The 16,384-nt window shown below is 42.7% G+C and overlaps 1 protein-coding gene across 1 annotated transcript; it reads left to right on the forward strand.

Annotated features, from left to right (window-relative positions):
* The first annotated feature begins 798 nt into the window (after nt 1-798).
* Nucleotides 799-14,546, forward strand: KCNJ8 (potassium inwardly rectifying channel subfamily J member 8). The gene is made up of 3 exons (XM_088141360.1): nt 799-1,381; nt 5,735-6,157; nt 10,662-14,546. Exons 2-3 carry the CDS (start codon nt 5,796-5,798, stop codon nt 11,560-11,562), a joined length of 1,263 nt encoding a protein of 420 aa, XP_087997486.1. The 5' UTR covers nt 799-1,381; nt 5,735-5,795; the 3' UTR covers nt 11,563-14,546.
* Nucleotides 14,547-16,384: the final 1,838 nt, after the last annotated feature.

The raw sequence follows: 16,384 nt of genomic DNA on the forward strand, positions 1-16,384 counted from the left end.
TTTTTTTAAGAGTAAAGATTGTTTCATTACACAAATAAAGATGATCTTTTTAAAAAAGATAAAAAGAAGAGTAATCAAACAGGCTGGGTTCCCCTAACACCAAAGACCCCACCTCACCCCACCCCCTGCACCCTAGCATTAGTTTTAAAACTAATTGTAAAGCTGAGTGCAGTGTTTCTCAACCTTGGCCAGTTTAAGATGGGTGGACTTCAACTCCCAGAATTGCAACCACCATCTTGACTTTTTTGACCCCCACCCCTCTCAGGGAAGCCCCTGAATGTCAATGGGAGGTTTCTTGCTTTTCCCAGAAAATATTGGCTGTAAAAGAGATTTGCTTGCACCCAAAACAAGGGAAGGAAGCATTAAATTACTGCTCTGTATCTTCTCAGAGTCTGTCCTCTGTCTCAAAAACCTTCTGAGGGTTTATTGTTGTGGGTTGTTGTTGTTTTTTGGACCCTCAGAAAATCCCTAGATCAGTGTTTCTCAATCTTGGCCAGTTTAAGATGGGTGGACATCAACTCCCAGAATTCCCCAGCCAGCCATGGCTGGCTGGGGAATTCTGGGAGTTGAAGTCCACCCATCTTAAACTGGCCAAGGTTGAGAAACGCTGCCTTCCTGGGTTGCAGGAATGCAGCCTGCTTGAATCCAGCCAAGGTCACCAGGACAGGCTAGTCTCTCCTGTGCAGAACCCTGCTGGAATCCCCACTGCTTTGGGGGAAGCCATGGGGCTGGGACAGACCCTCCCCGAGCCAAAAATAAATAAATAAATAAACCCCACCCATTCAGAATCACGCTTCTCCATTTCTTGCAGACACCGGCCGATCATTCTTCCAACTTCGAAGCCCAGGAGCTAATGCCTGGAGTCTCTTGGGGGGCTGAACTCTCTTTCGAACTGGAGTCCAACGCTCTCTGGATCCGTTCCTCCTCCTGGGGCTCTCCCCCCCCCCCTCCGCCTTTGCATTGCGTCAACGGGAGTCTGGACCCAGGCCAGCCTCCTTCCCCCTCCTTCGCTGTCTCCCATCCCAAAGCTCGGGGAAATGCAGAAAACTCCTCTTCGCAAGAGCGGGCGCGATCTGGCTCGGCCCGGGCAGCGGTAGGACCCTTCCCTCCGTCCTGCGCCCAGCCCGGCTCCCCAGAGCTGGCCGGGGCTGCTCCCCGCTCCTCTGGCCGTGCGCTTCCCCTCCGCCCTTCTGGCCGCAGCCCGGCTCGGGAGACTCCGCGTCGGCAACAGCTGGCCCGGCTGGGGACCGCAAGGACGCCGACAGCATCGGTCCCGCGGCTGACTCCTGCCGGCTTCTAGCTTGCGCGTCGCAGCCGCCCGGCTCCCATGGCCGCTCGGAAGATCGGGCCCAGCTGACTGCAGGCTCCGTGGCGGCTCTTCGTAAGTTCTCCATGTCCTTCTTTGGAGTTTTCCCGCCCCAGCCCGATCCAGGTGTGGGGCAGCTGTTTGCCTTCTCTTTTCGTGTCTGTAGCTTCCCCCTCCAGGGCTAACTTTCAGCCCTCCCTGTCCTGTTCTGGCAAGCCACGCGGGCTTCAGTTTCTAAAGGAAGACCCGCCGGGGGAGGGTGGCGGGGGGCTCAAGAATCTTTGCAGGCTGTGCCTTTTGGCCTGGAAGACTCTCCCCTTAATCTCAGACGGGGAGTTCAGCTGCTGTAATAAATGCAGGCAATTGGGAGGTGTGCAGGGGAAAAGCACTTCTGCCTTCTACTACTGAGGCAGAACCCCCCCCCTCCAAGATTTCCAAGCTTAAGTCCCATCTCAAATTAAATCCTGTTTAAGAACTGCCTGTAGCATGGCCAAGAACCGCCTGTAGCATGTATTTCAAGTTTTTATTCGTTTTATTGGTACTTTTGTTCGTTTTATTAGTACTTACTCGCATTTCAAGTTCAGGGTGTGGAGTTTTTGTGCAAATGTTACCCAATAAATGTGAGAGACAGCACAGAGGAGCCAGGGTCTTTCTTTGGAAAGTGAGCATTTCGGATGCTGCAAGCAAGCTTACAGATCAAACAGGACCCTTGTCTTTCATGAGCTGAATATTGTTTTTGGAAGTTTTCTTGCCATGTCTGTATGGGCTACTTTTATTTGCTTCTCGGCAACAGACCCAGAAAAAGAGCCCTTTGTGATCGAAAAAATTTGCTTTCTGCTTTTCAGGAATATACACTTATCCAACCAAAGATACCCAAATGTATTAACTCTCTCTTTTGTATGATTAGGCAGCAGGTGAGTCATTCATCTTGGCCAGCCACTATTTCTCTTGTCAGTCTGGGGAGAAACCACTTCAAGTCTCTGATCATGTCTTAGGCATCACTATGGTACTGTCTAACCCAGGGTTTCTCAGCCTCAGCAACTTTAAGATGTGCGGACTTCAACTCCCAGAATTCCCCTAGCCAGCATGGGAATTGAAGTCCGCGCATCTTAAAGTTGCTGAGGTTGCTGGAAGTTACTGGTCTAACTAGAAATGTGCAACCTCTTTCCAGTTTGGAAGAGCGTCTTCCAACACAACAGCAATGTATGCCCTTACCAAGGTGCAGTACAAAGCATTATTATTATTATTATTATTATTATTATTATTATTATTATTAATAATAATAATCAATGGAATAAAATTAGTTCAAAACCCAGTAATCAAATATGAACAATACTATACAGCAACCAACAGAACAACAATACATTTAAAACAAGGCCCTAGGAAAGGAGCAAGCAGACCTACAGCCCTAATAATTTAAAACAGGGTTAACCTGGAACTGTGAGCTAAATAAGGATACTGCAAACAACCAGGCCCTACATTGACCCCACCCCCCATCAGATAAAAAATTGTTAAGTCCCCTTTGAAAAGCCTCTAGATTTAGGAAGGAAGGAAGGAAGGAAGGAAGGAAGGAAGGAAGGAAGGAAGGAAGGAAGGAAGGAAGGAAGGAAGGAAGGAGGAGGAGGGAGGGAGGGAGGGAGGGAGAGAGAAGGAAGGGAGGAAGGGGGGGAGGGGAGGGAGGAAGGCAGGAAGGAAGGAAGGCGGGAGGGAGGGGGAGAGAGAAAGAGAGGGAAGGGAGAGGGAGGGAGGGATTCTGGAACTACTCAGGAAAGACTTACTTCAACTCAAAGGGACTTTGGCTGGTGGGCAGATGCAGTAGCATCAGTAGGATTTTGCCCCCAAGCAAACACCAGTGTGCCTTGGGGCATTCCATCTCTTCTGCTTCCTCTTCCCATATCAGGTGTGTTCATAGGAGGACTGGTCAAAAGAGTCAAGATGGCGGCCACAGCCACATGGTCAAAGCCCCACCCCTTTCTACATGTAGATGGCCCTGTCCATCTCCTAGTGTGACTCCTGCTACCCGGCCTCTTCATCTCTCCTCCCATCCCTGTCTTTCTCCCACATTGCTGTGTGTTATCCCTTCTCCAAGCAGCCTCCTGTGCTGCGGCTTGCTTTTTCCCCCTGCGGATTGTGAAAAGCCTTTGAAAGGACTATAGAACAGTCTTGCCTGACACTGCTGTTTCTCCAGACACGCTCAAGAAAAAGGAGGAGGAAGGAAGGACTCTGACAAGCTTCTGATTAAAAAGAAGAAGAATTAAGATTCATGGGTCCTCCATGTACAATATAGCTGAGAGAGTAGCATCATTTGCTGCTTCATCTGGGAGCCTGGGAGCTTTCTGGAGAAATAAAGGTTTGTTTCTCTAGTGGAGAACTTCTGGAGGATAATCTTAGCCTAGCCCAGCTCTGCGATCTCTGTGATCTGGTTCTTGCAGACATCTGTCTCTGACTCTCTTGGTCCAACTTCATGGGGTTGTTGTTGTGAGAATAAAATTAGGTGGGAGCCTCATGTGAGCCACCTTGAACTCTCAGAGGAATCACAGGATATCAATAACAACAACAACAACAGGTCCTTTGGAAGGATTCAATAGATGGATAAAAATGCCAAATCCAATCTAAACATCTGGCTGACTGTGCAACCAGCCATAATGATGATGATGATGATACTAATAATAGGATGAGGAAGATCTGTTCCTAATTCATTCAGCTTTCTTCAGAATATCACCATGTTTTCTCCCCCACATCCATCTTGACATTCTGGGAAAAAACCCTAACTCAAAAGTTACCATCCAGGAGTATCTGCATGGTATGGTCAAAAACGTCAAACTGGCAGCCACAATGGTGTGTTGCCCATAAAAAAGGGGTGTTTGGATCGCACTGTCACAGCTGCCATCTTGACCTTTTTGACCACACCCCAAGACATCCCAAGGCCTTCTTTATAGGTAGAAGCTGAATCCTGAACATCAGTGAAAAGAACTCCATAGTGAGGTTTGGAAAGGCCTTTTGCCCCAGTATCTACAAAGCTCCAGTCAGGCAGAAGATCAGTATTGACCTAGGTGGGTCAATAATCTAAGACAAGGTTCCTCAACCTTGGCGACTTGAAGATGTGTGGACTTCAACTCCCAGAATTCCCCAGCCAGCATGGCTGGCTGGGGAATTCTGGGAGTTGAAGTCCACACATCTTCAAGTCGCCAAGGTTGAGGAACCTTGATCTAAGGCAATAGCTTGGAGCACACAACTCATGAGATGCTAATGTGGTTTGCAAATTGTGGTTTGGGGCAGCTTTTCCCCAACCCAGCTGCTTTCCAGCTGCACTCCATTTTCAGTTGCATAATTCCCAAGCAGCATTGCCTTGGCCCTGAACTCTGAAAGACAAAGTATCTTAGAGGGCACCCAGAGTGGAGATAAATTCCTGGCATTGAATGCCCTGGCAGCCATTCCCAGGAGCCACAGAAGACCATCTTCCTGTACTAGGGCTTTGACTGTCACATTGCAAACATTTACATTCTTGCTCCAGCCATGCCCCCAAGGAAGGTTTTCATGGGAGACACGTGGATTCTGCGATGTTCCCATGTAAGGGACTCTGCTGTACACAGAGAAGCAGCTTCTCTACTATGTCACTGTTTTCACAAGGCATGATCCGTGAGGCTACCAAATCTTTGGCCTCCAGATGGTTGTTGTCTAAATGGGGCTTGTATTTGGGCCATTTTCATCAGCTGCTTTTCAAACTAGGTCTTAACTTGAATGGCTGATGCAGCTGGAAGGGTCCGATCAGACTTGCAAATGTCCAAAGAGGAAACATTCAGGTGAAGTGCAATGGCATCATTTAGATCTTATTTAAAATAAAACTAGAAGGCCACATTACAGCACCATTGGGGGCATTTCCAAGGAAATATTTAGCTGGGGTGTCTTCGACACGTGATTATCTTGATCCTAGATGTGGGTTAGAGGAAAAGTCATAGGACATTTCAGGGACTTTCCTTGGATGAAGCATTTTTATTTTCCCTATTCGTATTATTATTTCTTAACCTGGAGTTGTAAATAACTTCTTGGGAGACCCAGAGTTCAAGTATTTATATGGGAATGGTGTGAACAGCATTTTATTGATCAATTTCTTTATAAACTATTATGACATTCTTAAAATCCACTCCAACCGTTAGCCAGTTAGCTCACATTTACAGTACAAAATAAACACTTCTGCAAAGAAAGATTAGTGAGTTAAAAACAAAGGGAAGTCCTCTAGGTTCAGGAAGATAGTGCAGCAAAATCCAGCCCAGAATTCCAAATATCTGCATAGATCTTATAAGTATTCTCAAGTGGGAATTCTCCAGACTGATCTCTTTGGGATGCCTTTCTTAGTTTTGGAATATTGTTTGTATCAGAAAAAGGGAAGAAAAAGAGGAGGAATACATCTCTTATTTCTCTTTACAGGATCTGAGAAACATAAAAGGAGTTTTTCGTATACCAATCATTGGGCTATGGTGGCAGGAAGATGTTGGCCCGGAAGAGCATTATTCCAGAAGAATATGTTCTTGCACGCATTGCGGCTGAGAATTTGGGCAAGCCGCGCATTCGAGACCGCCCACGCAAAGCTCGCTTCATTGCCAAAAATGGGGCTTGCAACCTGGCCCACAAGAATATCCGTGAGCAGGGACGTTTCCTGCAAGATATCTTTACCACCTTGGTGGACCTCAAATGGCGCCACACTTTGGTCATCTTCACCATGTCCTTCCTGTGCAGCTGGTTGTTCTTTGCCATGGTGTGGTGGCTGGTGGCTTTTGCCCACGGGGACATGGACAAGCCTTGCAACAACGAAGACATCAGCAAATGGAAGCCGTGCATCACCTGTGTCAGGTAAGGGGTCACGTCTTATGGATGAAACATCAGATGCCGTGATTGTAGACATGGAGGGTGGAAAACACATCCAGGGCCTCATAAATACGTCTACCTATTAATCCAAGTCTTGGATGTATATTCTACCTTTCTGCCATGGAAAAGGGTGGTTAACAATGAAAGAAAATAGAAAGCCAATACCTGAATTAAAACATTAAAAAAAGATGCATATAATGGCTTTATTTTCATAACAAGTTGACCCATAATGTGGTCTGTTTGATTTTAAGAGTGTTGAATCCAGCCATCATAGACTGGACTGGTTGAAGGCTTAGGATACTGTGTGAGCCCAGTTAAGATAGAGCACAAAGACAGTTTTATTCTTGTTTCACGTTTTGTGCTGATAGTTATTATCCTGTCTGGCTTCACAACACATATGACATATTCTAGAATTGGGCATGGTTAACTAGAACTCCGAGAGAGAACAAATTCACACTGATTTGTTGCAAGTCCCACTTGCTGCAGTAAAACCCCAGAAAGAATTGGTGTAAGATGTGTAAAGGCACTTCTGTATTTTAAAACAGAGCCTTGCAAAATTCCTATCAAGTGAAGCTAAACTGTAGCATCAGAACAGAAGAGGCCCTCTTTACAAGTTACTAAATTTAGTAGATTACTTTTCCTTACAAAAGTGGGTGGTGACTCATTCACAACTTCAGGAGGGCACAATCGTACTACTAGCATTTAATTAACAATTACATTTATGATTTAAATTAATGATTTAATTTAGTTTTAATTCATTTCTGGGTCTAGCCTGCATAGGAAAATACAAGGTGCAGCATTCAGCTTAGATTAATGCTAGGGCTACCATATCTGGGCTGCAAGACTCCAAATGACCACGAGATGGCAGCAGAGGGTTACAGTCTAATGTGTCTCTTTGCTGTCACCTAGTGTCATCCATAGCTTTTCAGCCCAGAGATGGTAACCCTAATCTATGAGCGCCAGACTACCTTTCAAAAGACCTGGTCAAATATTACCAGTGGTTGTGGGAGAACCCAATCATATTAACTGGGTCGAACATCTCCAGTTTTGATAGTATCCCATGAATCCTTGCACCAGGAAAGTATGAATAAGTTTATACCAGCACACCGGCTGGGGAATTCTGGGAGTTGAAGTCCACCCATCTTAAAGTTGCCAAAGTTGAGAAACACTGATGTAGGGAGATGCATTCTGTGCTGCTAAGCCTTGACAGTGTGATTTATAATGGAGAGCCTTGGTTTTACAGCCACTCCTTCACTCCAGCTCTTTTTCATGGAGGACTAGAAAGGCAAGACTGGGCAACTGACTGGCTTCTCCCCTCACAACTAAGGAGCTGAAGTCAGTTTGACCCCTGCATGACTGGATCTGTTTGGGGTTAAATTATTGCCCTTCAAGTTAGTTGACTATGCGGACTTCTTTCTAGTGTTCCCAGGACATCTTTAATAATCCCTTCCCACTGACTCAGTTAAGCATGTCCCAGGAACTGGGCACAATCTGTATTTCCAGTAAGATCCATAGATAAGCAGTTTTTGATAGCTGGGAGGAGTAAGCATCTGATTGTCACATGAGTCTCTTGTATGAAACAATTGTACACAGAGGAAAACCAAGTGCATGAGGTTTTCAAACATGGGACAGGTTTCACCAGTGATGTGGTTCCCCCAACTCTTCTCTTCCATCATCAACATCCTTAGTGTAGAGATCTGAGGTAGCAGAACCCTACTTGCCTAAAGTTATCTGTAGATAGGCACATTCAGATTCCAGAATGGTTTCCAATCCAGATTCCAGAATCCAGAGAAACTGGATTTTGTCAAGTCCCCAACAGCAACCAAGAAATTAATTTCCCCTAAAATCTTGTCAGATGTATTCCAAGAAAGGAGGGTTGGAAAATAGAGATTTGTGTACTTTAACCTCACTTTTATCAGCAAATACATTAAAATGGGTTCTCCTTAAGGCCTCTGATCCTCTTTCTCACTTTCACTTGATTCGAGGAAGAGAAGAGCACCCGTTAATGTGAAACGAACAGAATGACTAACTATTCTTGTTCTGCCTTAGTTTGGTCTCATTCCCAGGCTCAGAGAATTCAATTGCTTCACTTTCCTAGAGGTCTACTTGCAAACAATCTTTTTTTAATGGTAATTTTATTAAAAATTGCAACTGCGATGATAAAAAACTAATGCAAACTAAAAAAATAAAAAAAGAAGGTGCAGAAAAGAAAAAGAAAATGGAAAAAAATAGAAAAGAAAGAAAAAATAAGAATATAGTAAAGAAAAAGAAAAGAAATATATAAAGAAATGACTTCCCCCTTCATCACAAAAGTATAAACCATTTTAGTAATTTATTGCCTTCTCTTAAAATACAACAAATGATCTCTTCTTCCCATATCCCATCTCTTATCTATAAACAAATCCTTAAAACCTCATCATCCAAGTCCTGATCAGCAAAAGTCCATTAAGGGTTACCAGAGATAACAACATATCTATTTTAACCTTGATCAGATAAACTAACTTTATATTCCTTCCTTTTATTTTTAACTATCCTGATCTTTAGTCCCTTTATATAATGTCCTAAAAGTTGATTTCTTTTCATTTTTTCTTTGTCCCTTCTCACAAAATTCTTCAAAGCTTTAACAAGCTTCTTTTGTAAATCCAATATAAGAAAATTATCCAGGTCACTCTCTTGATTTGTTATTTGTATATCCATTTTAATTATTAAGACATTAGTCAGGTTCTTTTGTATGTCCAGTGCAGCATTTTTTCCACATCGTTCTTATAGCCTGTCATGTTTAAATCCACTTTCAGATGAGTCTCAATCTTGTCCAGTAAAACTTGTTCCTCTTCCATAACATCTTTTAAACACAGTCTATCTTTAGAGACAGATACTCTTAAAATTAACTTCTGAGTCCGTTGTTCAAAAATATCCTTCAGTATGTCCAATGTTAAAATATTTTTCTCCATTCTTTATTAGTAAGTCAATTTAAGTGTTCTCCTTTAACTGTAATCTTTAATTCCTTCTGGTTCCCTCTAGTGTCCAACCTTCAGTTTCATCCTACCATGTTTTTTTTAGAGATTTCAAAACAAAAGCTTTTTCCCATGGGAAGGATTCTTATGATTAATTCCAAAATCTTATTTCAAATCCATCTGGACCCTTAGTCCATTTGTAACTTTCCAGAATCAAAGGTCTAATCACCATTTTGCTGTTTATTCCAAAAGAAAAAAAAATTAAGTTCTTAAGCTTGTATTTAAAATTTCTTTTGCTAAGGATTGAAGGAAACTCACCCGGTGCTGTAAAATGTGTCAGTTCAAAGGTTCCTAATAGCTGAAAAGTAGTTAAAAAGCAAAAGTGATTAGAGAAGGCACTATGCAAACCCAGTGTCCTTTTTGAAGGCGCTGACCGTGGTTTGGGCAAGATAGCTACTCCCTCATCTCCCAGAGCATTAAACCCACCAGAGACCACTGCCCTGTGATTTCCTCGTGAGGAGCAACTGTCTGCAGCATCTGTGGGCAAGCTCAAGTCCTCTCCTTGTCTGAAGAGGAATTACAAAGAGTCGGTCTACTCACCAGCTCTTCATTCTGCCACAGTCATTGGCCCCACTTGCCATTTCTTCCCCGGAAGTGCAAATAATCAACAGAGCCACTAGGAAAATATTGTTCTTTTCAGGATTGTCAACCAGAACATCAAGCTGGTAGAGGTCTACTTGTAAACATCCATATCCAAGAATGGTGCAGGTGGGAATTTCAGGGAAAGCTCATATATCATTGGAGGTGGAACAAAAGCATAATTTTCCTATAACCTTTTTTCTTCCCTTTTTCTTCCACATGAATGATACATGAAAGAGGCTATGAACAATTTCATATTTGGGGCATACCATCAACAATTGGAGCACTAATGTTCCTTCCGTCTTGTACCATGCCATTTCATTGCAAAGAGAGGTTAAAAGGACTGAGGGATCCCCATATCAAAATAAGCCATGCACAGGGAAAATACTTCTCTCAGAGAAAAGAGTTCTTCCTAGCACATTTCCTGACATGCTCCATTTCTGTCTACAATAATGAAAAGGTTATTTTACCACTGTTTTCCAGGGAAATATTCAGACATGTTTCCTCAGCAACTCTCCTTCAGCAACCCAAACTGGATGGTGTTTTCATAGCTTGCTAAACACTAATTCTAAGTTAACCAACCACAGTTCCTGTGCAAATACACTAAATATGGCCAAACAAATAAACCATATGATAGCGTGATATGATGCCCTTGTTCAACTAAGATTCCAAGAGAGTGGTTTATTCACAAAATATGCTAAGGCTGTGACCTATAAACTACCAGCCCAATCTTGGCCTGATCTAATGTGTTGTGTGAACCCAAGTATACAGTGCAGGATAAATGTTACCAGCCAATTTGACTGGCTTTATATGCATGCTTTATAAATGGAATGCAATTGCTCTATCAAGCTTCTGAATTTTATGACTGTACACAACTTTTCCCCCCTTCCTGACAGGTCCTTTGTCTCTGCTTTCCTCTTCTCCATTGAGGTCCAGGTGACCATTGGTTTTGGTGGAAGGATGATGACTGAAGAATGTCCTATAGCCATCAGTGTTTTGATCCTCCAAAACATTGTGGGCTTGATCATCAATGCTGTCATGCTGGGCTGCATCTTTATGAAAACTGCCCAGGCACACCGGAGAGCAGAAACCTTGATCTTCAGTCGGAATGCAGTCATTGCTGTTCGTAATGGCCACCTGTGCTTCATGTTCCGGGTAGGTGACCTGAGGAAAAGCATGATCATTAGTGCTTCAGTACGAATCCAGGTTGTAAAGAAGACTACTACTCCAGAAGGAGAAGTCATCCCGATCCACCAGGTTGATGTTCCGGTTGATAATCCTCTTGAAAGCAACAATATTTTCCTAGTGGCTCCATTGATCATTTGCCATGTCATTGATAAACGGAGTCCTCTTTATGACATCTCTGCCAATGACCTGGCCAACCAAGACCTAGAAATTATTGTCATACTTGAAGGTGTGGTGGAAACCACTGGAATCACCACCCAAGCCAGAACATCCTACATATCAGAAGAGATCCTCTGGGGTCATCGCTTTGTGCCCATCGTAACTGAAGAGGAAGGGACTTATGCTGTTGACTACTCCAAATTTGGCAACACAAGCAAAGTTGCAGCACCCCGCTGCAGTGCCAAGGAGCTAGATGAAAAGCCCTCCATTCTCATCCAGACCCTCCAGAAAAGTGAGCTGTCCCACCAGAACTCTTTGAGGAAACGTAACTCCATGAGAAGGAATAACTCCATTCGGAGGAATAATTCCATCAGGAGGAATAACTGTTCCTTCATTGTGCCTAAAGTCCAGTTCATAACACCTGAAGGCAACCAGAACACCTTGGAAACATGACAAAACCAAGGAGTCATATACAGCAATTCTGCAGAAACAGGGTTTTACCTTTGTTATAATATTAGTACTAATTTGGTAGAAACATTTAATGGATATTAAGGGCTATTTATTACATGCAGACACCAGATCAAACCAGAGACAGGGTGCAGTTGAATCCATCTGTCCCTAAGACTCTCTATCAATATATGGCCCCATGTGTGCATCATTTGAGGTTGAGATGATATACAGTATAGTCAGCATTTCTTTGAATTGACACATTTCTTTCACAGAAAATATTAGCATGCTGGGGGAAAAAGTAAATCAAAACATGGTGGGCACTCACCCTTTGCACCATGACAAATCATGATTAATTAAAATGCAAATTTAGAAATAACTGCTGCCGTTTAATAGTGATACCCATACAGTGCAGTGTAATGGTTAAGACCAAGAAAGTTGGCTTCTAGTCCCTTCTCAGTCACCAAAGCTCACTGAGTGACTTAGGACTGGTCACTCTCTCCCAGTCCAGCCCCCTTCACTGGGTTAAATCACCCGAAGGGTCATTTGCTCAGTCTGCTGTTAAATGCTAACTGTAGACATCTATAGCAAACTACAGTGATGATGGTGAATTACTATCATGCAAATGCCATCCTTACATACTTATATCCAAACACCTAAGTCATGTCATCCTTGTGCTCTTGACATCATTTTCTCCCCATTAACAACCCTAAATGTCCATGACCAGATTGTCTTTAAAAAACAGACACCTTCACCGGCAGGACTGTACTCTTACAGACCTACAAATAAAGGACTGTTTTGTATAAATAGGGCATAGGGTCACCCTAGGCAAAAGTGACAGGGTAGCAAACTGTGTTGAAAGAAAGGTTTGTGTGGAGGCTCACTTGAAGAGAACTCATCCAGGGATGCTGTGGATTTTCAGAGAGAGGTTCAAGAGTGTTCCTGCTTTACAAGTAGCATTTGTGTTCAGCTTCAGTAAATATCCTGGCTGAATTCCACCTAGGGGGAAGAAAGACAAGGATCTTCTTGTGACAGATAATCCTCATGTCTTGTTTGGGTGCCTCTCTCTGAGAAATGTTTAGAATCATTGGCTCCTGGTGCCAGGTAGTCCATTGAATCAAATAGTCACTTATCTCCAATTTGTTTCTGGGACCAACTCAAAGTGCTGGTGTTGATCTTTGAGGAGCCTAGAACCGAAAGAATTGGAAGAATGCAGAACCTGGTATCTGAAAAGGTGCCTTTCTCTCTTCTAAACCTGACCACTTGTTGAGGTCCAAGGACCTCTTCAGAGATTGTAAGATGGGCAAGGAGAGAATTAAGCTTTTCCTTGGTGACACCCCTCTTGAGGAAAACTCCTCCCCCAATAATTGTTTGCTACCCATACCTTTGGAAGAGGAGAAAGACAGCAAGTTACCTCTTTTGTTTACATGAATGTTGGGCCAATTGTCATTTGAAACTATTATTCATTCTCCCTTCACCTTCTATTTAATTCAAAGCTGTTTTATCTATTTTAGCGTGAATGTTCGTTATGGGAAATGCATGCATGTGTATATCTGTGTGTGTGTCTGTGTGTGTTCTTTGTATCTAAATCTCTATCCATATCTAGATATCTGTTGAACTGTATTTCAAAAGTCTTATGTAATCCATTTTGAAAATTGTAGAGTCTTAGAGGAAGGGAATATTTTAAGGAAGTGTTATGCCAGGAGTATTTTGTTGATGAATAGTGGATATTGCTGAAGCCTATAACAGCAGGGTTTAGCAGTAACAGTAGCACTATTAGTTAAAAAAAACCACAAACACATGGGAGGAATCCCCTCATGAGTGTGGAAAACAAGGGAGTTCTAGACTAGCATTTCTCAGCCTCAGAAACTTTAAGATGTGTGGACTTCAACTCCCAGAATTCCCCAGCCAGTGTTGCCCAGCCAGAATTCTGGGGGACTTCCAGCATTCCCCAATCAGAATTCCCCAGGCAGCCAGCTTAAAGTTGCTGAGGTTGAGAAACACTGCCCTAGACAATTGAAGAGATGGTTGTACAAGACGGCACCTTTGTACACACCTCTTGGCCCGTCTGAACCAAAATAAGTGCAAGAACACTTTGCTCTGCCTGCAAGAATTTTCTCTTTTTCCTTTGACAGAATTTCTAAAAAGAATTCCCTTTCATTAAATTGAGCGAAATTTAGAAGATCTAAATCTAACCTTCCTGGGTTAGATTTGCTTCCTTAGCCACAATATATGCCAGCAATGTGAGAAACAAGCTGAAAGTGAGCACCTCTCAGGGCTGAGATGCCTGTCCTGCCAACAGTCTGTCAGCTTCAAGGCCGTGAAGCAAAGAATTTGTTGAAATGTGGGGAGAAGAAGCAGTGGGTTTAAACTGGGTATAAGAGAGGAGCTACACCGCCATGCTGACAGAGGAAAAATCAACTGTTCAATGGGGCTTCATTGTGCAATAAAAACCTAGCCGTGTCATGTCATGTTTCTGACAGACCTCAGCCAAACCCAAATTTAGCAGCTAAATTAAGCCACGTGAAATGGAGGGCTAAGATTTACTGCGGAACCCTGGTCCAGGAAACCTAGTAATCCTAGCCACCAATGTAAGGTTCCTTCAGTCATTATGTGCACACTACTATATTTCCTTCAGACTAAGACTACAGTGCATGTTGCTGATTTACCCATCATCATTGACCTTCCCCCTGCCTTCCATCAATTTATTAACAAACACTTGAATACAGTTCTAGTCACTTGATAATAGTTTTACTAAATCTCTGTAGCGTTCATAAGCTAAGATTGGGGAGTTAATATTTGCTTCACTGTATGGTAAGTTGTGGATAACTACTATTCAGTCCCCACATGTGTTCATTTATCAGCAAATAATGCACCTTGAAGAACCATTGTAAGAATTCTGACATATCTAAATGTAGGGAGTATTAGCTGTCCAGCCTCACCAAGAAGACTTCTTCAATAAAGTTTTTCCACTTTCTTGCTTTGCTCTGATCTGTTCTTATGTTTGAGGTGAAGGGCATAAAATTGGGATCTGGGACCATAATTATGCAAAGATGTAGAGCCTTTCCACATATTGACCTTTTCCATCCTCGAGGACATCTGATGCTGTCTTCAAAATAATTTGTGTTGCTGAAACATCAGACTCACATTAGTCCCACAACTGTTAGCACCCTGTCTGTGGTCTGTATCACGTATCACTGATAAAATTCCCCCCAAAGAGAAGTGAGTGGGTAATGTGGTCAGACAGCCAATCAGAAATCACTTTATTTCTCTCTTACCAGTCATCAATTCCCCAACCACTCACTGGAAGTTTCCAGAATTGCGTGCTTTAATAATCTGTCTGCCCTCCTTCAAAAAGCAAGGAAACAACATTTCTACATCCCAGTATGCACACTGCATGAATATATTTTCAATTTGTACTTCTCTTCATTGGTCTGCTGATTTGCAAATCATTCCCCAAGAGGCCAATTGCTCTTTAGCTGTGAAACTCTTAAAAAATGCAGTGAAGTCTAAAATGCCTTCTGTGCACCATGGTGGGGTTTCAGCAAGCCTAACAGAGTTGGTTATTCCAGCACATTCAAAATATTGTTTTGATTAAGGCAGTTTCAAGAGGGATCTATTTATGAACTATTCATACAATATCCCAAAGCATAATTTTTGAGCCCCTCTCTCTTTTTATGGCATGGCTACTCTAAAATAAGTTTTGGGGAACATTTTCATACATTATTTATAATGTACAGTTCCCAAACTGATAAAGTTTTAGGAAACTGTTATGGAAATAGCCAACTGCAAGCTTTTCTGTTATTAATGAAAAGACCCACCTCTTTGCTGTATCACAGGAAAGTTGTTAGAAAACCAAAATGCCTCCACCCTCAAATTGTATGGGATATATTGATTCTAAATGGGAAATAGTTTAGCTGCTGAAATTCTTGTACTTCATCCCTTTCATTGCAATAAATCTTGCTAAAGATAACTCTGTGAAAGGGGTAGGATAGGATCACATTGGGTTTTAGGCAGATGTCCAAACTTCTACTTCCTGATGCTACTTCTCTATAGACCCTAACAGTCCATCCAACCTTCAGTGCATGGCTACTCTGAATTAAGGGAACATTTTCATACCCAAGAACTTCCTGGATTTTGCTCTTCCCTGATATATTCATAAACAAATGCTGAGAATCCAAGAAGAGTTGCTTTCTGTTAATAGGGGTAGATCAACATAGCTGTGAAGCATATTAGCAATGAAATCGCGGGAGTGTTCCATGGGTGCTGACATGACTGCACTGAGTGTTCTTTTCCAGGCTGAGCTAGAAGAAATGTGAGCCAATAGGCATTTGGGGTGGGGTGTAAGGAAGACAAACACATAAACATTAGAACAGATGAAACAAGAAAAGGGTGGGAAAACATTTTCAAAAGGTGTGGAGGAAAATAGAATCATTAAAAATTTATAGTGCATTACCGGGGCTTTGCTGATGACACTGTTTGAAATGCAGGATATAAGCCCTTTTAGAAAGGTTCCCAGTAATCAGATACAGCCTTAAATCATAACCATTTCAGGGCATCTTTTCTCTGGTTAGTTTCTTGTTATTCTCTTTGTTTAAGTTCCTGATAGTCCTTACTAGCTAGCTTTGTATACTCAGGCGTGAGAGCCTTTCTTAAGTCCTTCCATTAGCACATTCAAGTGGCTGAGTGCCAACAAAAATGGAGCCCAGATGAGGCCACTAAGAATGAAGAGGGAGGCATGGTTATGCTTGAGGGCAAGCCCATGACCCCACAAAAATGGGGGAGAGGAGGAGGAGGAGGAGAAAGAGAAGAAGGAAGAGTCATAATG

Source organism: Python bivittatus, unplaced genomic scaffold, assembly GCF_059951505.1.
Source record: "Python bivittatus isolate LINGU-HERP-01145 unplaced genomic scaffold, Pbiv_v1 ctg000330_np1212, whole genome shotgun sequence".
In the NCBI taxonomy this organism is placed as follows: Eukaryota; Metazoa; Chordata; class Lepidosauria; order Squamata; family Pythonidae; genus Python; species Python bivittatus.

Coding starts and splice junctions, on each gene's coding strand:
- KCNJ8 (XM_088141360.1), top strand. CDS start 5,796: ATGTTGGCCCGGAAGAGCATTATTCCAGAAGAATATGTTCTTGCACGC. Junction 6,158..10,661: donor CCGTGCATCACCTGTGTCAG/GTAAGGGGTCAC, acceptor CCTTCCTGACAG/GTCCTTTGTCTCTGCTTTCC.